Below are 23,934 nucleotides of genomic sequence, written 5' to 3'. Positions count from 1 at the left end.
TAAAGAAGCTTACACCACAAATCCAAAGATGGATCTGGAAGCCAACTGATATGTGTAGAATACACACATCTAAATGGGATTTTAAGGCAGAATTTATGTACATTTGGATGTGAATTTGTCCCAGCACTCACCCTATGCATTTGTTTGTGTGCTTTAGGTCCAAAAGAAGTCAAAGAGTGATAAAGGGAAGAATTGGATGTCAAAGTTACTAAAACAAGTCGAGTTTGCGCATCCCTAATCTGAACATGGTCGTGTTGGTTTTAACACTGGCCGTGTTCCCAACACGGGCACCAAAACGGCCGTGTTGGGTGCATTAGACATCAAAGAAGAAGAGGCGTTAGGGAGCACAACCACAGAGAGTAACACGGCCATCAGCACGGGTCTGTGTTCCCAACACGGCCAGGAACAATAGACCGTGTTCCCAACATGGCCAAGAATACCAGACCGTGTTCCCAACATGGCCATTAACACTGCCACGTTCGCGGCAGCTGGACGAATTAATTAAAAGAAAGAAAAGAGGGAAATGCGAAAGAACGGGGGAGAACGTCCCAAACCCTAATTTTTCTCTCTTTAAGGGTTCTCTGAGCTGAAACCAAGGAAAAAGGAGACTTGGACCAAGGTTTTAATTGGATTCCCTTCAAAGATTGAAGATTGGGCGAGGTTCGTTGATTGGTTTCAATTTGAGCAAGAGGAACAAGAATCGATTCAATTCGAGCAAGAGGAATTGTGGCGATCTATTCTCATCCAAGGGTGTAATCGGGTTTCTCTACCTTTACTCATTGTTATAATTGAATTCTTGTAGGTTTTGATAATGAACATGTTTAGCTAGATTGATTAAATCCATTAGGACTTCTTTACTATGTTGGCTTAATATTATATTGTTGGATTGTTTGAGTTAGTTTTGTATTCTTCTTGCTTTTAATATTAATAAGAGAATGCATTTTTCATGAGACATTGTGAATTGTGGTGTTTAGATTGCTTTATGTGATTGAGAAGTCCATTTGGAAATTGAAATTTTGAATAGCAAGAACTGGTTAATAATCACTTAAAAGATAAGGATAATTAACTTGTCGGATTAAGAATTAGCAAAGCTTAATAGAGGCGGATTAAAGCTTAATGCTAATTTAAGAATCAATCGTTAGGAAGAGATTCCAACTTTAGGTTATTAGGTTTAGGAATTCGGTTATCTCGAGAGAGAAACTGAATTCGGTTAAGAATTCGTCCACGAGTAGCATAATTAGACTCTCCAATCCTTTATCTTTTATTTGATTGCCAACTAGTTTAGGTTCCCTTTGGGTTTGCTTTCTTGTCTTGGTTATTTCATTTATCCATTTACTCATGCATCTCCCTTAGAACTTAGCTTGTAGCTATTAGTTAGTTTAGAAATTATTCATCATTCATTTTAGGTTATTATAACAAAGAACAAAGAAGTAACTCTGGGCTTTCACTTTCCCGAGGAATACGACCTTGATACTTGCCATTAGTGCTAGACTGCATCGATAGGTACACTGCCTTAGATTGTAGCTGCATAGATAGCAACCATCAAGTTTTTGTCCAACTTCCTTATTTATGTATCTTTGTCTTTAATTTTATTATTTAACAGGCTATTCTCAATTTTTACATATTAAGCACTATAGCATGTGAAGTCCACCTGGGTCTAACCCTATTTTATTAAGCCCAGCCCATGTCTAAAGTTTTTTAACTTATTTTACTAGTCAATTATATATAAGGCTCACCTAGTCTAGCCCAATTATAAATTATGCTTTGAATTCCAGCCTTTAAATCTAAATGGACTACTTTTTATAATAAGGCACAATTAAGTGATCTTAAATCTAATATGGCCCGATTTGTTCAATTAAAACATGGCAAAATCCACTAAGTCTATATGGATTTTAAATTTAACCCTAATATACCATCTTATTAGCCTAATGAACTACAATTTTCATGTCAGGTACAATTTTAAGGCCTAATGTGTGTATGCCTAGTTTTAATTAGGCAATCAAATAACAAGTATTTGGCATGCATCCAAAATAAAGCAAAAATATAGTATAAGAAATTAAATCAAGCTATTACAATCCTCTTACAACTAAGGAATTGAAAGAAAAATGCCTAAAACAAAGTACAGTACATAAATATCCCAAAAATATATCAAAAAGTCGAAAAATTAGTGCTAGGAGGTGAACAATATATTAGCTCTAGCGCTTTGATTGACATTATTTTGTAGTTTTTCCTTGATTTAATCGCCCTAGAACCAATTTCATATGCACATGAGATAAAAAAATTAATTAAAAAATGTATGAAACTAAATAAAAAGCAAAAAAGACATAAAATTAAATGAAAATCCTAAGAAAATCATGCAAACCCTAAAAATAAGATTGGCAGTAATTAAGAATGGCAAATTTTTATTTTAATCATAGAACCCTAAGAACCAATTTTTAATTACAAAAACATGAAGAAATTATAAATCTAACATGCAACTCTAATCATTTGACTAATTAGATCTAAAACTCAAAAGCAAACATATTACGAGATTCAAAACCCTACATGTTCTTGTTTTCAACAATTCTAAGTATGTTCATATTATCATATCCAATGCTTGAGAATTTATAAGCTTTTTATTTCATAAGAAATCCTATTCTAATCATTTAAATAACATCAAGAAGCAATAAACAAAAGAAGACCTAATAATGTTTCTACAATTATAAAGGACCACGAGAACTAGTTTAATAGAAAAGATGATGTTGATGATGCTGAATATAGAGGGATGATGAGAACCCATGTAGCATAAGGAATCCTACTTTAATAAAGAATCCTAATTCTACTAAAGATCCTAATCGAGCAAGGAGTCCTTATGACATTAGGAGTTCAAGCGATAAAAGGAATCATATTTTCACTAGGAATCCTAATCCAACTAGGAGTCCTACTAAGATTCAAAGTCCAAGTGAGATTAGGCTTAATCAAAACAATGGGCCTCAAGATACTCTTATCAACTTAATCCAACATATGGAGGCATGATCAAGACAAGATAAGTCCAAGATAATCAAGTCAAGCTATTTAGAGTCTAATACTTAAGAATGGACCGCTTCTCACATGTTACTTAAACCCAAGTGTCATTTTTATTATATAAGGCTGGGTTGGATGAATTTTAGGAGTTATTTGTTTCCTTATTGATTTAGGAATCTTGGCCATATCTTATCTCCTTTCTTTAAGGAGTTATTTGTTTCCTTGTTGATTTAGGAGTCTTGGCCGCATATCCTAGTTATTCTAGGATTATTTTGTTTTAAACTCTATAAATAGAGTCCTATGTATTTCAGCCAAAGAACATGATGTTTTAAATAAATTTTCTTTTGCTTTGCAAAAACCTAGTACATTGCACTTTAATTCTAAAGGTGTTCTTTTTTAATTGCTTGAAATTAAATTGATTTGATTAGTTTGATTTCATATCTACTTGTTCATACAATCTTTTAGCTTATTAATTTTAAGGTTGCTAAACAATTCATCTTATTATAATTGTTGATCTTAGTTCATCTATAGCTAAGGGTAACAATTCCGTTTAATTGCAATAGGAGTTGATCTTTGGGGCGATAAATCTAACTTATAGGTAAGGGTGCATTCTAAAGGGGCATGATCTTGTCTGTTTGGTTTACTTCCATCATCAATAAGGTTTTGAACGTATCCTTCGAGTTCAGGTTCGTATGAGGGGAACCCTTAGGTTGTTACTGTAGATGGTTGTTTTGTGAATCTCAAGAGATAATGAAGCAATTGAATTGAAGATGGCTGAGAATCTAGTGCTGCTTGAGATTTAGAGAAGCTATTATCGTTCTTAAATAATTTCCTAATCTGTAGTTCTTTCTTTAGTGACTTCCGAATAACTCTTTGTGCTCTTTAAAGATAGGGGCTTTTTAGCTTTCTGAGAATAATTGGTGGGCTGCTAATAATTGCTAAGAGTTGGCAAAAATTCGTAATCTAAGACCTAGGAGTTAATGATGTATATATAGATTGCTAAGGTTAGGGAAAACTCTAAACCAATAGCTAAGCCTTTATTAAAATTTTAAATAGATCTTTATCTGTCATCATTATCTAATAAAACAAAGATAAAAATCCTTTAAAACTCTAATAATTATCATTAATAAACCTTCTAAAATCTTATTTTTATCATTTTGTAAATTTAAATCAAAATATGCGTGAAAACGGCGTTGAAATGGGGAATAAGCCAATCGGCACTATGTATAGCCAGTTGGCTCTACACATAGCCGATTGGCTTTATGGAGCAAGGAAGTTTGAAAATTTTGTTACTTAGTCCCTAAACTTGCAGAAATTATCGTTTCACCCCTTAAACTTAATATTTTTCTTACAATTAAATCTAAATTGATTCTAGAGAAATGATTTTAACTCAATCATTCTTAATCGTAATCTTGGATTCATTCGCTCTTGGTCTCTAAAACTCAAGAAAGGCAGTAACTTTTATTATAGGGTTTTCCGTAATTCTCTCGATATCTAGATCCGAAAAATAGATGCTGACAGGATCCTTATCCTATCTTTATACCGACCTCACCTTCTCTTATTGAGATTTATGAGATTAATGAAAATGGTTTCTCTATTACATCATCTCATCATGTTGTATTCCCTTCTCTTATGGTTATCTTTTCTTCATTAATATGGTTGTATCTGTTAGCTTTCCTGTGATTAGGGTTTACACGCTAGATCTTATTTTATATATGCTCACATGAGTATTATTTTCACATATCTAAATTATTAGGGTTTAGATCTATTAATTTATCATGAGAATTAATTAGATTAGCATTTTTAGGGTTTAAGGTTTAGTGTTTAGGGTTGTGGATATAAAACTAATTGTGGATATAGAACTATCTTTTGTTTATATCTTTAGACTAAGTTGCCATATTTCATCAATCATCTAACTAGGTCTACTTCTTTTGCCAATCTTTTCTTTTCTTATCTACATGTTTAAGGTTTGCTAGTTTACTTACTACTATTGTTTATATGAATGACTTAAATATCTATTAATTGGTTTTTATTTTCTTTTGTCACATGCTAATCAATTTTAATGTTCTTATTGCGTATGTTATGGAATTTTAGGTTTTATAGAGTCCGAAATCGCCCATAATCAACCAAGGAGTATCAAATTAGACCAATTAGGATCTATGACCAACCTAGAGTCGATCGGCTGTATGGAGAGCCAATAGGCTCTACCCTAAAGCCGATCGGTTATTCATCCTCTAGCCCATCTGTTTTAAACAGTTTCACTTGTTCTTGTTGGATTCATCTGTTTCAGTTGATTCTCATTTATTTTAAGTCACTAGTTGTAGGAGGGATGTAATTTTGTTATTTTTCTTTTTCTACTTTTTATTTTTTTAATCTATAAAATAGTGGATAATATCTAATTATTGTTGTGACTGTTAATTAAAATTAACCCACATAGACATAGGGCCTAAGATTTACTTTAGCATGGAAAATGATATTCCATTTAGGTTAAAAAGAGAGGGTAAGTTAGGCTAACTCAATAAAATTGTAGTAGACTTAAGCGAGCTTTGTCATGATTAATACAATTTGGCCCATATAGAGTACGTACTAAAACATGCCTCCTTACATGCAAAAAGTAGTTAATAGGTAAAAGGTGGTAAGTTCTAGGCTTAACTAGTAAATTTGGGCTAGAACTAGGCTCACCATTATTTAACTAATAAAATTAAAGGTAGAAATACACAATAAGGAAGTTGGTTTCTTGATCCATCTTTAGGTGTGGCAATACTTCCTTAAGGAATCTAGTTGTGCCACAATGTGCAAAAAGTGTCCTGGTGATTACCCAAGTGGCGACTCCCTTCTCTGCGTCGGTTTGTGACTAGTTAGCGTGTTCTCAATTATGTTACAGTCACTAGTACACTTGGGTGCACGCTCGAAACCACAGTTAGTCATTAGTGAGGAACCTGAAAAGAAAAATTCAATTAGAATATATCATTAGTAGAAATGAGTAAATACAAGTGCAAAGGATTCCTATCGGAATTTCTTAAGGGAAAGGGTGAACCGTGTCCAAAGACAAAGGAGTATAAGTGCTTATCTGCCCATCTATGGTCATATAGGAAATCGTACTATCCATCACAGGACAAGCATACAAGCTGCATGAAGTATCAGTAGCTGAAGGAGGTGCCTGCTGAGTTTGCTGCATTAAAAGCAGGTCAAAAGTAGGTATGCCCTCCGAAGCATGAGAAGTAAAGGCATGCGAGGAAGAGGAGATGTGTTTCTCAAAAGGATCCTCTCTAATACAAGCAAGCATCGAGCTCTCCAGACAAAATATGGCATAATTAGATAGTTGGTCTAACATATCATTAATGACTATCGAATCTTGATGAATAGGATTTGTCTCCAAAGTTGTGAAAGCACTGATGTCATGTTAATGGGTGGAGGCATCAGAATGATCCTCTCGTTGTTAAGCCGGCCATGTCTCACAAAGTTAGGTTTCATCATCTTATGAAAATTTATCAATTTGGATAATTGCAAGTTATAGACATTCCAATGATGATCCAAGTATTCCATATCATGATCTAATCTTGATATGATACTTTATCATAGCTCTTCCTAAACAAGCACACATCCTATGTATCGCTTAGAAATTCAGCATATGTGTCTTTTTCAAAAACAACTTGATTATAATATTGATTTCATAAGCTTTATAAGTTACATAACTTATTTATGTTACTTATTTGTCTTAATATCAATAATGTAATCCTTATGCCTATTTAATATTGCTTTAGTTCTCTCACAATAAGGTTTTATTTTCCTACTTTCATACCACCTTTTATATGATATTCTAGAAACATAAATCATTTAACTAAATAAGGCAACAATTGCTAAATATTATTAAATAAAATAATAATCAACAATTATTCTAGAAAAAAATTAATAACAATTATTAAATTCTAAATAAGAAAAACTGGCAACAATTGCCTTCAAGCTAGTCTATTCCTTCTTTTCAGAATTAGAAGCTTGTTCTTGCTACTTATCCTTCAAAGCGGTGAGATAAGCCTTATAGTTCCTTTTCCAATGTTCTTCCTTCCCTCAATGGTAACACTTTTCTTTATCTTTGTTGATACCTCCAATAGACTTTAAGGCTTCTTGAGCTTATGGGCTTTCTTTTCCTTTTTCTTCTTAGACTTACTCTTAGCAGCCTTAGAATTTCCTACCATTAAAACTACTCCCTTTTGCTTCTTTATGGTTCCCTCTACAGTCTTTAACATATTAATAGGTTCGGGTATCTAGTATTCAACTTATTCATATGAAAGTTCATAACAAACTACAAATAACTGTTAGGTAGAGATTGCAAAATTAAGTCTATACTTAATTCATGGTCCATCACAAAAACAAGACGTCCTAGATATTCAATATATCTAAGCATCTTTAGTGCATTTGCATTCATAGATGCACTTTCATCGGAACAATTCCTTTGAGGTCTCATACCTTTCAGTTCTTGACTGCTCATCAAATATTTCCTTTAAATGTAAGATGATAGTTTGAGCATCCATATTTTCATATTGTCTTTGCAGTTTGGAAGTCATACTTCCTAACATTGCACAAACAACTTGGTCATCATCTTCTTGATGCTTTTTGTACTCTTGGACTACCTCCTCGAGTGCATCTTCAGCAGGGAGACGCAATGGAGGTATGTCTAGTATATAAAACTTCTTTTCTTTTTTGAGAATAATTTTCACATTGCAATGCCATTCAAGAAAGTTCGGCCCAATAAGCTTGTTGGTCTCAAGCATACTATGCAAAGATAGATTGCCATTCATCTTTTCTTACAACTTTTCAATATAAATATAAACGAATATAAGTTAATTTATGCAAGTAACTAGTAAAGGTTTTGCAACCAGTTACTTAACTCCTACTATTTTTAGATACAAATTAATAGCCCTCACTATTAATTTGGGATGCTAATAATGTAGCTATCCTAGTAGGCTAGAATTTCATCTATTTTGATCTGATCTTAAGTTTGCTCAACAAACCATATTAAAATAAATTAAGTAGACAACTATTTATCAATTTTATCTCAATTAAATTTTTAGATCAATTAGGAGACAACAATGTTTGTCTAAATATATATTATGATGTTCTAAACGTCATTTATGTTTCACATAATTTATGCCTCTAGCTTCATATAATTAATGCTTTGTGTATCCAATTATTTAAGATAGTTAAGTAAGACCCATCAATTAAAATAGAGAACATATCTAGGTAATAGCCAACCTTGAGTTTTCTCAACAAAATTAACATATAAACAAGACTCTCATTCCTATTTTAATTATAGAAGTCAACTTAATCAAGTTCTTAATATGTGACTTAGTATTGAACGAGGGGTTTGTTAAAAAGCGGTGGTTAAGGTCTCATGTTTTGTCATGAATGTACAAATATTGAATGTAAGGGTTTCATGCTTTGGCATGATCATGCATATATCATACATCACATATATAATATAAGCTAAGCATGCCAAACGACTATGGATGATTATGGACTTTCTAAACTAGTTATCTTGAGCCATCGAAGATAACTAGATGGTCAAATCCTAAGTATTGTCTTCATAATCTCCAAATCTTGAAGCAATATCCCTTTCATCTCCATTTGGTGCCATATCTCCATCCGAATTATAAAATAAATTTCTATCTAACTAATCTAAAACTATATATAACATTTACATAAGATTTAAAGAAACCTTGAGTTGCATTCAAGGGGAGTTAGATGAGAAAAAAATTTTACAACCTAGATAAATTTAGAGAAAGGCAAGAAACGCAATCCTTATTTTAAAAATATCAAATCAAAACATTCAACCATTCAACACAATCACATTGGTCTTTATAGTCAATAACCATCCGTCATATGCCAAATATAATCGTATTATATAAAGCATATAAAAGAATAAAGATAGCATAATTCAAGTTATTTGATCATTGCATGCAATTAGGACTAAATGTAGTATAGAAAATTAAAATAATCAAATTATATTCAAAAATAAAACTACTCTATATTTTAAAGTGTAATTTTCAGCCAAAACAAAACAAAAGGAATTAGGACAACCTTTGACCAAACAAACTTTCCTAATCCTAGTCATATTAGGAATTCACGATTTAATCTTAGTTAAAGAAAGTTGTAGAGAATTAAAATTAATTAATTAATAATTAATTCCCTTTAAAATATCTTTAATTTTAATTTTATGTCATTTTAGGATAAAAAGTCAAACTTATGTCTTAATTAAGACAAACAACCTAGTGATACTAGGACACTAAGACATAAGTCCTAGGTTAACAAAAGTTCATGGGAAATTTTATTTAATTAAATCAAATTTTAAAGAATCCCCTTTAATTCCTTAAATTTTCAGCCATGTCTAGATTTTAGGATAAAAGTCAAACTCTTGTCTTAACCTAGACAACTTTCTAGTCCAACTAGGATTCTAAAATTACAAATCCTTATCCTAAAGGATTTATAGTACTTGAATTAATTAAAACAACCTTTTAATTAATCTTCTAATCATATTAGCACAAGTAATTATAATTTTAAGACAACTAGGATATGTCTTAAGACAAGGAGTCACATGCAAACTAGGATACTTCATCTAGAAATTCCTACAAAGGACACTCTAATAGGCTACTTGTGTTAGCTACAATCTAAGGCAGTGTACCTATCGATGCAGTCTAGCACTAATGGCAAGTATCAAGGTCGTATTCCTCGGGAAAGTGAAAGCCCAGAGTTACTTCTTTGTTCTTTGTTATATTAACCTGAGATGAATGATGAATAATTTCTAAACTAACTAATAGCTACAAGCTAAGTTCTAAGGGAGATGAAGGAAAGAATGGATAAATGAAATAACCAAGACAAGAAAGCAAACCTAAAAGGAATCTAAACTAGTTGGTGATCAAACAAAAGATAAAGGATTGATGAATCCAATTATGCTACCCGTGGACGAATTCTTAACTAAATTCGATTTCTCTCTCTCGATAATCGAATTCCTAAACCTAATAACCTAAAGTTGGAATCTCTTCCTAACGATTGATTCTTAAATTAGTATTAAGCTTTAATCCGCCTCTAGTAAGCTTTTTTAATTCTTAATCCGGCTAGTTAATTATCCTTATCTCTAAGTGATTATTAACTAGTTCTTGCTATTCAAAATTCCAATTGCCAAATGGACTTCTCGATCACACAAAGCAATCTAAACACCACAATTCACAGCGTCTCATGAATAATGCTATCTTATTAATACTGAAAGCAAGAAGAATATAAAACCAACTCAAACAATCCAACAATATAATATTAAGCCAACATAGTAAAGAAATCCCAATGGATTTAATCAGTCTAGCTAAACATGTTCATGTTTAAAACAATCTAGGAAATCAATTACAATGAAAGAATAATGAAAATAAAACATGTAAACCCTTTTCTCTCGAATTGGATGAATAGCTCCAAATCTGGATCTACAGTTTGATTAATCTCCCAAATTGCCTCTTGAATTGCTCCACTACTATTTTGCACTCTGAACCTTGCGATTCTAGGATTCTTCCTCCTGCAACTCTCTCTCGCACTCAATACTGTGCAGAAACCGAACCAGCCGCCAGGGCTCTATGTCACTCCTTCCCCCTCTTTTTTTTAACCCTAAAAAATTCATTTTCCTTATATATTTTGTTTCAGCACGACCATGGTCAAGGCCGGAGTCTAGGCCGTGCTGAAACCGTGGTGGCTTCGGAAACCGTGCCCAAACCATTATTTTGAAGACCAAGTTTCGATGGTTGGTCATGGCCAGAGTCCAGGCCGCGATGATCAGCATGGCCTTGACTCAGGTCGTGCTCAATGTGTGCAACGCGGGCTCTTGTCCGATCTTGATGAATTCTCGTCCGTTTCCGCACGTATTGATCTATAATTGCTTAAACATCAATGACGGTCCTATAAATGCTCCTGAAATGTAAAAGAAGACAAAACACGGGTGATCTAGGAATAAAAGCACAATAATCGCTAAGAACATACGCAATAATATGCAAACAAATATGTGTAAAACTATGCACATTAAATTACCCCACACTTAAGCTATTGCTTGTCCTCAAGCAATTAACAACTCACCTCATAAAACTGCAGTTAGCAATTTCTTACAGTTTATGCCCCTAGTCCACAACAGATAGTATCCGACACATCTCAAAGGATACTCAATCATAAATCAAATTGTAAATCATTAACAGAGAATGGAAATAATATTAATGCATGAATAACTTAAATGACAACTCAATACAAACATCACGAACCAGTGCCTACCAGGATCACTCAAGTCACTCAAAGTGTATATAAGGTGAAAAAAAAAATCCCTCAAAGCAAATGCACAAAACCCGCTCACCATAGGCTTGCTCAGAAATCATATCTTCGCTACTGTGAATAAGTAAACACTAAAATCAAAGGGTCTTTACCGAGGTTGTAATGGGGCTAAGGTAAAGGTACGGAGATTTGGACAGAAGTGTGAAAATGCTGGAATTCGTGCGATAAACAACAATATATGCTCAAAGGATTAAATGCCTAAAATACAAAAAGAATTATTCACTAAGATCCCTACTTCATAGAATAACGCTCGCAAATGCTCTAAATCCGATAAAGAGATAAATAATTAAAGAATTTTTTTTATTATATTTTTTTTTCTTTTCTTCTTCTTCTTTTTTCTTTTTTTTTCTTTTTTTTTTCTTTTTTGTTAATAATGAACTAGCAGGTTATTAGTGACCGCTGCATACAACTCGAATAAACATAAAGAATAACAAATACAAATTGGATCAAAGGGAGCATTTAAAATATCAAAAAGATTTAGTGAATTTACTAACATAGCAACTGGCATTTTAATCCCACATAAAGTTGAACAAATCACAGAAAGAAATTCTAGCATAAGGGTAAAGGAAAGATAAATGTAAAGGATGGTATAATTGAAGTGTATAAGTATAGATTATGAAGAAAAGGTTAAGGCTCAAAATTGGCTAACTAATGGAAACATAAGGTGATAGGCTTTTGGTCAAATGTGGTGAATCCTAAATCGCCCAAATCATCTCATGGTATTCACAATATTCATGTAACTTCAACATGCATTATAAAGCAAGTTCTAGAAGCAAAGTCAAGTACAATGCACACTCAAACAAGAAATATAAAGAGCATAAGTATAATGAATGCTCAACAGGCTCAAAATCTCACTTTGAGGTATGGTATTAGGTGTAATTGGTTCACAATATCATTAATTGAATCATTACTTAAGAAACACATGCATATGACATTATCAAAGTTCTAAGTTAAAATTCGACAATTCGAAAAACAATTAAATAACACCAGTTTAACCAGGCAGGGTTGATGAAACACCATCAATTGTTTTCCAAGGACAATGAACAATAAAGAAAAGTAACTACAATTCTATAAATCAAGTCATGAATCAGCTCAAAAATAGCATACTCAAGTGCATAAAAACACAGTGTTCTAACATCCTAACAATACACAACACCTAGTGATAGCAATTTCAGATATATCTAAGAATCATATGAGAGAGTAGGATTATAAGGTTTACCCACAACCACCCTACACTTGAAAAACACACTGTCCTCAGTGTAAAATGTTGTGGATACCCCGCATGGGATGCTCAACTAAGAGAACAAAGGCAATACAATCCAAGTGCATGACATGTATGAAAAATAAAGTAAATAAATGCAAAAAAATAAAAAGATCTAGGGGACTGCCCTGATCATCCATCGAGGCTGATGTTGTGGAAATTCAGTGCCTCCTCGGTAGAATATGAAAGTAATAAAATAAAGAAATAAAATCGAAATTGAAACGAAAATTAAATAAAATATGAAAAATAAAACTAATAAAATGTTTCAAAACAAAAGGTTAAAATATTAGAAATTAAAGATAAAAATTGGGGTGCTTTCCAAAAGCGCTTCTTTTTTATGTGATGAGTATTCTTAGCTGGACTCATAGTGAAAGGCAAATGGGCGTGATCGACGACCATCCATCCTTCTTCCAAGCAAATGGCTTCAAGTATCCACTTAGAGGGATAATCATCAATTTCCTCTTCCTGACTATTAAGCAAGCTGCCAGTATGATGGGCAAAACTCGCTCCTCGTACAATTGCACGTAGTCATGATGCTCTAAGGGCTCTTCCAATTTGAAAGCTGAAGTTTCACCAATTGGAAGGATCGACGGTTGGGCAATTTCTTCAGGAACGTCGATGGTTTTCTCTAGTCCTTGGCTTGGTTCACTTGCTAGAAGAAACTCGAGCTCCTCCAAGACTTCTTCATTGGATAACTCGTGCTTATCTTCCATCATCGAAGGGACTTGTGGAAAATCCACCAAAAATTCCTCTAACTGCAACTCAGCATCATCAACTGTACGTTCTTGTTGATAGTCTTTCAAAGGAATCATGTTCGCCTCTTCCTTTTCTGGTTCCATCTCCATGTTCAAGAAATCGTCCTACACAGAAGCATCATCTTCAAACATAGTAGATAAACCAGAAAAATTCTCACCTGAACGCAAAGTGACAGCGCTCAAGTGTTCCTCGGATTCAGTAGCATTTGATGGAGTTCCCAATTGCTCTTTAGCTAGTAACTTGAAGATCAAGCCTACTTGATGCTCTATGTTCTTAATGGAGGCTTGTTGACTTTCAAGTACCCTCTCTGTTTGTTGGAATCTATCATCAAGACTTGTAATGAACCTCATCATCAGCTCCTCCGACACTAACTCTTCATCTTGAGTTGAAGGTTCGAGATTAGGCTGCTGATGTGGTTGCTGAGATTCTGGTGGTTCTGGGCCATCTAAGCTCCATCCAAAGGGTGAATGAGTGCTCCACTCTTGCTTGTAGGTGCTTCCATACGAGTCATTTGGCCAACTTCCCATATAATTCATATGTTCATAGTTATAAGAACAATGAGCAACATCATTATACAATGGACAATCATTACTCAAATGTAAACCACAACAAAATTCACAAAAAAACTTGAGATGAAAGGATAGGAGTGGAGAGTTGATCGGTAGCCGTGCAAAATGATTCCACTCGAGCTTCTAAAGATGCATGGGTATCCCAATTTTTAGCACTCTCTTGGTTCCTAATCCCATTTTCCAACGCATCATACAAAGAGTTTGAATTTAATATTGAACCTCCTTATCATTCACTACCTGAATCATAAACTTAACTAAATAAATATATACAAATAAAACAAAAATAAAATAAATAAATAAATGGCTAAATTAACAAATAGCAAATTTCTCTGTAGTTTTCAAACATTCCCCGGCAACGGCGCCAAAAACTTGATAGGCTACTTGTGTTAGCTACAATCTAAGGCAGTGTACCTATCGATGCAGTCTAGCACTAATGGCGAGTATCAAGGGCGTATTCCTCGGGAAAGTGAAAGCCTAGAGTTACTTCTTTGTTCTTTGTTATATTAACCTAAGATGAATGATGAATAATTTCTAAACTAACTAATAGCTACAAGCTAAGTTCTAAGGGAGATGCAGGAATGAATGGATAAATGAAATAACCAAGACAAGAAAGCAAACCCAAAGGGAACCTAAACTAGTTGGTGATCAAACAAAAGATAAAGGATTGATGAATCCAATTATGCTACCCATGGACAAATTCTTAATTGAATTTGATTTCTCTCTCGAGATAACCGAATTCCTAAACCTAATAACCTAAAGTTGGAATCTCTTCCTAACAATTGATTCTTAAATTAGCATTAAGCTTTAATCCGCCTCTATTAAGCTTTGTTAATTCTTAATCCGGCTAGTTAATTATCCTTATCTCTAAATGATTATTAACCAGTTCTTGCTATTCAAAATTCCAATTGCCAAATGGACTTCTCAATCACACAAAGCAATCTAAACACCACAATTCACAACGTCTCATGAATAATACTATCTTATTAATACTGAAAGCAAGAAGAATACAAAACCAACTCAAACAATCCAACAATATAATATTAAGCCAACATAGTAAAGAAATCCTAATGGATTTAATCAGTCTAGCTAAACATGTTCATGTTTAAAACAATCTAGGAAATCAATTACAATGAAAGAATAATGAAAATAAAACATGTACACCCTTTTCTCTCGAATTGGCTCAACAGCTCCAAATCTAGATCTACACTTTGATTAATCTCCCAAATTGCCTCTTGAATTGCTCCACTACTGTTTTGCACTCGGAACTTTGCGATTCCGGGATTCTTCCTCCCTACAACTCTCTCTCGCACTCAATACTGTGCAGAAACTGAACCAGCCGCCAGGGCTCTATGTCACTCCTTCCCCCTCTTTTTTCTAACCCTAAAAAGTTTGTTTTCCTTATATATTTTGTTTCAGCACGACCGTGGTCAAGGCCATGCTGGTCAGCACGGCCGGAGCCTAGGCTAACTGTGGATCTCACCAAGTAGGTTTTCACCATGGCCGTGCCCCACCGGTGCTGGCCACCACGGCCCGTGGTGGAGGTCGTGGTGGCCTCAAAAACCGTGCGCAAACCATTATTTTGAAGACCAAGTTTCGATGGTTGGTCACAACCAGAATCCAGGCCGTGATGGTCAGCACGGCCTTGACTCAAGCCGTGCTCAATGTGTGCAACGCGGGCTCTTGTCTGATCTTGATGAATTCTCCTCTGTTTCTGCACGTATTGATCTATAATTGCTTAAACACTGATGACGGTCCTATAAATGCTCCTGAAATGCAAAAGAAGACAAAACACGGGTGATCTGGCAATAAAAGCACAATAATTGCTAAGAACATACGGAATAATATGCAAGCAAATATGTGTAAAACTATGCACATCACACTCCTTATTTAACAAGATTTAAAGATCGGCTAATTAATCACATTAATTCCATAATTAATTAAATTCATCAAGATTCATCATCAAGAAAATCAAATTTTCTATCAAACAATTCAAGATAATCAAGATTGACATGGCAATCTTTAAAAAATAAAGCAACTATGCAAGAAAATGATCAAGATTCAAATAAACCTCCAAGATTGTTTTAAGAACTCATTTTATACATGATCTAGATCTGATATTCTTCCTCAAAAGGCTTGCATTAGATCAAGAATCATACATGTGCCGAATTCCAACAAGCAACCCATACTATGCGTATAACTAATCAAATCAACACTTGATTTGTATGTTGTGTGCATGTATGGTGTTCATGAAGATCAAAGCTTAAAGTTTCAGAAAATATAAAGGTTCATTATTCATCATCTAAATCATTTCATTGCTGTCCAAAATCAAATCAAATCAAAATCCATATACACATGCGCATGTCAAACCCTTAGGATGTGTAATATGTGCATAGTTTTGCTTTGATCATCAAGAATTCAATTCCAAATTGTTTTGAACGAATTTTGAACATCTAGTATTCAAGAAGATTTATTGTAATAATTACCCATGCAATCATTTCAATTAATTTGCCCATCCAAATTTGATTAGAGATTAGATATTGTTGATCACATTAAAAACTGTCTATGCAGATGGCATAGATTTTGAACATCCAAATCCTAGTCAAACGATATCTAAAAATTCTAAAAATATCCAAATCATAAGTTCTATTTCATAGAGTTCATATTTAATAAGAATCACCAAAAAATTCAAAGTATAGCTATGGCAACCAATCAAAAATTTTAAAGCAGCCCATAAATTCTAGATTTGCATGCTTATGATTAATTAACTATTATATAACAATATGACTAAATTAATCAATGGAGGCTCTCATACCACTGTTGGAATTAAAATTAAAATATAAAAAAATGCATAATGGAAGAAATTTAAAATTTTTTTAATTCCCACCAAGGATCTCATTGAGTTAAATAGTCATAACACACAAAAACAAGCAAAAGATGGAGAAGGCATACAAAGGGTATGTACCGCCCATTCCGAGGAGTGCTTCTTGTTTTGTTGATTCTTGATTCTTCAAGGATGATTGATGAACTTTAAAGCTACTCAAATAACCAGCCTCTAATGGTCATCTAAACAAGCTTCAAAGTTGGAATATCCTATGAACAATCCTTCACAAGAGAGAGAATAGAGATGATGATGAGTGAATTCTAGTTCTAAGCTAGGTTGAATCTTAATTAATTAAGTGTTTATGGCATCCTCCATTAACCCTAGCCACCTATCATATTCTATATATATATACATGGATTTAACCTAGTATTAAAACAAGCAAGGCCTTACTTACTTTTAAGTTGGGCCTTAATTAGGCTTGTTTAGACTAAGTTAACTTAATTAATATATAAGCATAGTCATAGGGCCCTTATAGTTGAATATCATAGCCCAATATGTATTAAACTAATCAACTTTTAATTAGGCTTAATGCATATAAGCTTAAGCCAATCTTAAGCATCATTTAATCTCAACTTTAAGCCTATTTTTGTGTGACCCAAGAGTTTCCTAACATATTGGCAATAAATTATAAATTATGAATTAAACCCTTTTAATTCAATGTTAATTCATGGCAATATTTTTATTATACTTATTTTATCACAATTTAGCGATGTAAGCAGTCCATCACTAAAATCCATTATTAGCCTAAGTCTTTTCATGACTTTAGGATCCTTTTAACAATCAAATTGAGTTGTGCTACTAAAGCTTTCTAAGTATCTTCTTTCAAGGAAATAAACTTTGCCTTAGAAAGTCAAAATTCCTTTTTTGCCTCCTAAATCATGATTTGCGACATTCATATTTTTGTAGCCATTGAAGTAAAGGCAAGATCGCAACCACAAGCAAAAAGATTGCGACTGCAAGAAATGGAAAATATAGAGCGGTAAAGATAGCGGCCGCTATTGTGACCGCGATAGTGCTCGCTAGCTCAAATACTTTGGTTAGGTAACATTGCGACCACAATAAGAAGATTGCAACTGCAACATTCATACCTGTTGCCATTAGAAAGACTGCCAATGATTATATTTGACATGACGAATCATAGAGTGCCATGTAGATTATAGTCATTATGTTTTTAAGTATCACGATTATGATAGAAGAGGTGGGTATAGTGACTATGATTGTGCTCTAATATACATTATTTAGAGCTTTAAGCAACACTCTAGGCTAGGAATACTTTTAGAATGTCTCTAATAGATACCTCTCATAAAGACTTAGATATAGATTGGATAATTTTCTAAGTGCCCAAACTCTTGCAAATTTATTTCTCAACTTTCTACGTTTAATTTTTTATTCTTTATAAGTGTATTGAGCTGAATTCTTTCATTCAATTAAACTTTAAAAGGGTTGTTGCGTGAGCCTAGGAATAAGGCATAATGATTTGGTGTTGAGTTTCTATTTAAATTCACGGATTTTAGGGACTTAGCATGAGATTGGGATACACTAAGGGAAGGTTTAGTGTTAGCCTTGAAAATATCAAGTTGTTAGATGAGCTTGCTAAAAACTCAAGGTTGCAATTAAGATTTGATTATAGTGAATATTCAAGTGTGATCTTGGCGAGTAGATGTGGGAAAGATTGTTTCTGAACCACTATAAGTCCCTTATATCAATCTCTTTATGCCTTCTACTTAACTTTTTATTGTGTTTGATTGTTGTGTTTGTGATTCATTTTTATTTTTTGTGATTTAAGGTCATCAATTCAACCCTTTCTTAGTTTTAAGGTACAACATCCATTATTAGTGATTTATTTAAAAAAGAAATGAGAGATGCTTGTGTGACTATTTGCTTAAGCATGAGAGACAAAATAGGACTTCCCCTATTTAAATACTCACATTGATAAACAAACCTAGTATTGTAATATGGTAAAGTGAACAAAAGAACAAAGGGCCAATTTACCTTCTAAATTTATATCCAAGGGTCAAATACATCTAATTTAAATTCGTTCAGTAAATATACTCTGAATTTATATTCAAGAATCGAATACATCCAATTCAAACCTTTTCAACAAATAGCCTCTTGGCCTTGTGTTCAAAGGTCAAATACATCCAATTTAAACTTTTTAAAAAGTGAAATAATATTAGATTTTTAGGTTTTAATAAATTATAAAAATTAAAAATAATATTTATTTCATTAATATACTGATACAATATCTAATGATACGCTATATAAGAGCATATTTAGCAAATTTAAAATTTGGATTCAATTAATCTAAAAACGACAAATTCTAAATAAGTCAAATTTTAATTTTCTTAACAAATAGGCCTATAACTTGTCACTTTTTTGTCAATTAAATATCGAATTTTAATTTTTATCAAACACGTTTTTGTATAGCGCGTCACTAAATATTGTATCAATAAATTAATTTTATTTTTTAAATTGAATGATTTTGATCTATACATATAAATTTAGGAATTATTGACTGAAAAGTTTAAATTCTATGTATTTAACTATTGTATATAAATTTAGTGAACTATTTATTAAAAAAATTTAAATTTGAGATATTAACCCTTGGATATAAATTCATGACATAAATTGATCATTTATTCATTTAACAAATGTTGTTATTAACCAAATGAGAACGTTGTTATGCTAACAACCAGCAGAATCAATTGCGTGGATTTCATAACCAAGTGGGACATCAAGAGTAGGAGAACTTTTCTTATATTTGCAAACAGTTCAATATTGAATTATAGGAAGGAAATATTCTAGGAGGGTGAATTGGCTATTTAGACAAATTAATAATCAATTATTTATATTTAAATATAATATATTATATATATATAAATATATTCATCTATTTATTATAATGTATATACATAATGTAGATAAATATTACTTAGATAAATATTACCTAGAAAGAAAAAATTATTCCATCATTATATATAGAAAAGTTGTCTTTTCTTATTTCTATCCTAAGAGAAAGGAACTCTAAATTTACTGCTGAAGAAGCTCTAAAGCTTTCGATAAAGTTGGTCTAAACCTATTCAAATCAATCTTTACATTTTGCTTATCAAAGTATATTGACTTAAATGCTTCCCAACCCTGATTTTGTATCACAGATGGGTCCCTTAAAACCACATGATCAGAAGGGTATTGGTGTACTAAAGAACTTTCTTCTATACTGATCTTATATTCCAAGTACCTTATATTCATATCTTTCGAAGGCTCTTCAAAAAAAATTTTTGATACCCATTCTGCCCCCCCAAAAGGAACTACCTGGATCAAGATAGCATTGTCTGGAAGGAAAACCATGTTAGTCAAACCAGCTCCATGAACTCCCAAAACAACATCACAAGAATTCATAACCTGTGCAGATCTTGATACATCTGCATCAGGTTCATCCACGACTACTTTATATCCTAACCCTTTAGCCATCTTAGCAATTTCGCCAACATTAGTGAATGCTCGTGACCTCTTTCTTGAAATTATCAGAAGCCGAGGCCTTCTGTTTTTCTCCCTACCAGTACCTTTCATGAATTTGATTGCTGTTGTCTTCCTTAACGAGTAAGAACTTCTCAAGAACTGCCTGAAGTCTTTCATTGAATATCTGGACTTCGACTGATCAATATTCAGTTCTTTGTTAGATTGACGTTTAAGACCTATTGTAATGCTTGTGAAGCAATGGATTTCTTCTCTCTTATCAATGTCAATGACTTCATATCTAGACAATGCCTTCAACAATATCCTGAACTTTGCAATCCACCAAGGTTGTCTGTCCGTAACTAGGAACTGCACGTCTCCATTAAATGGTCGAGCAGTTGAGAATAACGGTACAATGATGTCGGTGAAGGCATGGAAATGATTCCCTGAATATCCTCCGAGAGAAAAAATGATTCCCAGAGCATTGTGATTCTGGGTGCATTCGGGGATTTTCCGGTGATTGCTTACCTGTTTCACTGACCACTCCCTGGTGTGTCTCATTGCTGCTGCATCACCTTTCCGTGCGTAAGGCCTGATACTCCATGAAGTGTTTGTTGCTGCTAGATTATCATTTCCAGATGAGACAATGAAAATAGTGGAGGAGTTCGCATCAATCCTGATGTCACCTTTTAGCTCACAGAAATCTGATCTTTCCATCAAATTGCATACTGCTGGCTCAACTTTATTCTCTTTTGCCATGCCTACTTCAAATTGGAAAAAAAATAGGAAATTAATTAATTAAGTTACATTAATTTTCTGCCAACTAAAAATTAATGATGTACTGATATACTAGAATTTTCCATTAAAGAATATCAGGAAATCTCTTGTTTAGAATATAATTTAATGGACTACCGCATAATTATGAGAAAGATCTTTTAACATGTGCATTCTTAACAAAATTCAATCTATCATATTACTAATAAACCAACCAGTAAGAAAATCATCCATGTCAAATTAATAAAAAAATAAAATACAAAACACTATTTGTTAATAAAATCAAAACAAGGTTCCTATTTTTTTAATCAAACAATATTTAATTTTTATATATTATTACTTTTACTAAATTATTACTTTATATCGAAATATGAAGTATTACATTTTTTCAATCTTTTTCGGACGAGATCAATATTTCATTATTTGTTAACTAATCCACGTGTGAACAACTTACCACTGGCTAGATGCTGAGGTTTGTTTGCATTGTTGACCTTTAATTTACTGTTCATAGAATTTTGTGCACCTGAAAATCAATAATTAATATCTATTTATATACATATATATCTTAATAAATAAGATAGTGATACAAGTGGTAAAAGAGATTGCTGTTTTAAAATCCACATTACATGACTAACTCAGTTCACTTGCAGTAAATGGTTACTATGGTAGACAATATATTATCGGTTTATATTTGTGAAGATCAATCATGAGTACCAACCCTTGACTATAATTTGCTGGGAGCTGCTTCCTTCATCATTCTTTCTTGTATTTTCTGCATCTTTAAATATTCAAAGAGTTGTTAGAATAAAGTCTAATTTTAAACCTCCAATCAGTTATGTTAATAATTAGCATGCTGAATTGCAAGAGAGTAGTTACAAAATTAAAGAACTCACTTGTAGCTACTTGATTGGAGCTGCTTGTATCACTTGCCATTTCCATATTCTTGGTTGTAGTTTCTGATTCTGCAGAAAGCAACATTGAACAGAATTTTATAGATCAGGAATGATAAATATGTCTAGATAGAATTCATTTCCAAAAGCTAACTGAAAAAGAAAAGAAAAGAAAATATAATCCACATATATTTATATTATAGCAAACAATAACTTAGCAGATGTAGCATAAATACAACATTTTTATAAATCATGAATGATAAATGAACTTGGGTATAAATTGCTTTCAAAATCTAGATCAAAGAAAAAGAAAGAAGATGTATATATCTAATATTGAACAGATTTATATAAATAAAAAATAATTAATGAATTTTGATAAAATTTGTTCCTAAAAGCTAGCTTAAAAAAAGAAAAGAATATATATGGAATTCATATATATCTATAATGATATATGGAATTAGATAAAACTCATTCCTAAAAACTAGAAAAAATAAAGAAATAAAAGGTGTTCATTACATATATATCTAAATTATAACATTAGCGAATATCGCACAAATATAATTTTCAACACCTTTATAATTTTCAACATCTTTCCTCACACCTAGCATAACATGCAAATGAGTCTTAGTCCAACTCATTTTTGCAAGAAAATGTCTAATTACGATACCGTGGTAATTCCAAAAACTAGCTTAAAATTAAATGTACATATATATATATTATAACATATTACGAATGAAATAAACAATTTTTCCAGTCATAAGGATATGCTATAATTTGCTTAAAAATAACAGATCAAAACTTACCCCTGATTATTTGCTGAGAGCTGTCCGTGTCATTCAAAATTAGCAACTTCTGGCCTGGTTCAATTGACAGCCGCAAGTTCACTGCGAATGCAAGATAAATATAGCACTAGGTGAAAAAATACAATAGCAAAAAGCATGCAAGTCTAGTAGCCAAATCCCAAATGTGCATTAAGACAAAAGGAAATCAAGATGAAGTATACAAGAATTTTGGACGACATACAAACTGGAAGAGGACTCAAATAAGGCTTAAAGATGGTGCAGAAGCTGAATACAACGAGGAAGCAAGTGATGAATCCTCCATATTTCAACTTCTTCTGTTCGTGCTTGCTAAAGCTTCTTGAAAGTAAAGTATCATACATCATGTTTGCTCAACGTAACTAACAACCCCTTCTAGGTACAGTACTTCTTATAGGGGGCCATTGATCAACAAATGGATGATGCTCTTCTAAAAAGGCTGATCATAATTAAATAGAAGGTTGTCCATGTTCAAATGTGGATGGCGAATTAAGCAAGATTTGGCTACTAGTTTAGCTTGAGAATAGAAGGTATAAGAGTTTTATATAAATTTTTACAACTATTGCTCACCACGTAGTATGTAAGAAGTCTATTGTGATTCTCCAAATTTATGAATTGGCTTGAAAGGGACTTTGTTCTGTTGACACCAGTGACAAATTAACATCTCTTGTAGTTATTATTATTATTATTATTATTATTGTTGTTGTTGTTGATGTTATTATTATTATTATTATTATTATTATTATTATCTTCATGATTGGTTAGGTGATACTTGTAGTGTTATCTGAAATTTTTTAGCCGGCTTTGGATTCCATATCTGAAAGCTATAAACCAACTAACTTCAGTAGAATTCGGTTCATATGGTTGTTGACTAATTAATTAATTAATATAGAATAGAAACTCAAAACTTTTGTATTGCAATTCCACACATTTGCACTCTAGTTTATTAGTCATATTAAGCAAGTGTAGCTACTTGTCGGTAGGTTACTCCATTATATAAAAGAATTGCAAGTTTTGCTTAGCAAGGCAAATGTATGACAATGGACCCTAGTGCTGGCCTAACCGCTAGCTACTTGTTAATTTCCATGAATGAAGTAATTTCCATGAACGAACAAGTTACATTCCACTTGGGAAAAAAACAAGAAAAGAAAGTTACATTCCATGACAAAGA

The 23,934-nt window shown here is 32.7% G+C and overlaps 1 protein-coding gene across 2 annotated transcripts; it reads right to left on the bottom strand.

Moving 5' to 3' along the window:
• Window positions 1-19,802: 19,802 nt before the first annotated feature.
• On the bottom strand, window positions 19,803-23,367 carry LOC8277787 (beta-1,2-xylosyltransferase XYXT1). 2 transcript variants are annotated; one of them, XM_025157558.2, is made up of 6 exons: window positions 22,969-23,367; window positions 22,749-22,829; window positions 21,949-22,017; window positions 21,774-21,833; window positions 21,510-21,578; window positions 19,803-21,045 (listed from the first exon to the last, which is right to left on the bottom strand). In XM_025157558.2, the coding sequence occupies exons 1-6, from the start codon at window positions 23,108-23,110 to the stop codon at window positions 19,856-19,858; spliced, it is 1,611 nt and encodes a 536-aa protein (XP_025013326.2). In that variant the 5' UTR covers window positions 23,111-23,367; the 3' UTR covers window positions 19,803-19,855. The 2 variants fall into 2 exon arrangements, with proteins under 2 accessions (XP_025013326.2, XP_015575422.2); XM_015719936.3 differs by having other exon boundaries at window positions 19,803-21,042.
• Between the last annotated feature and the right edge of the window lie 567 nt (window positions 23,368-23,934).

Source organism: Ricinus communis, chromosome 8, assembly GCF_019578655.1.
Source record: "Ricinus communis isolate WT05 ecotype wild-type chromosome 8, ASM1957865v1, whole genome shotgun sequence".
Taxonomy (NCBI): domain Eukaryota; kingdom Viridiplantae; phylum Streptophyta; class Magnoliopsida; order Malpighiales; family Euphorbiaceae; genus Ricinus; species Ricinus communis.
Note: the sequence above shows the minus strand (reverse complement) of the source record. Positions and strands in the feature narration are given on the sequence as shown.

Bases quoted from the DNA above. Each gene is read 5' to 3' on its own strand.
- LOC8277787 (XM_025157558.2), bottom strand. From the start codon at position 23,110: ATGATGTATGATACTTTACTTTCAAGAAGCTTTAGCAAGCACGAACAG. The intron at 22,018-22,748 runs GTAAGTTTTGAT...TGCTTTCTGCAG, and splicing joins CTCTCAGCAAATAATCAGGG to AATCAGAAACTACAACCAAG. The intron at 21,046-21,509 runs GTAAGTTGTTCA...TCCAATTTGAAG, and splicing joins ACCTCAGCATCTAGCCAGTG to TAGGCATGGCAAAAGAGAAT.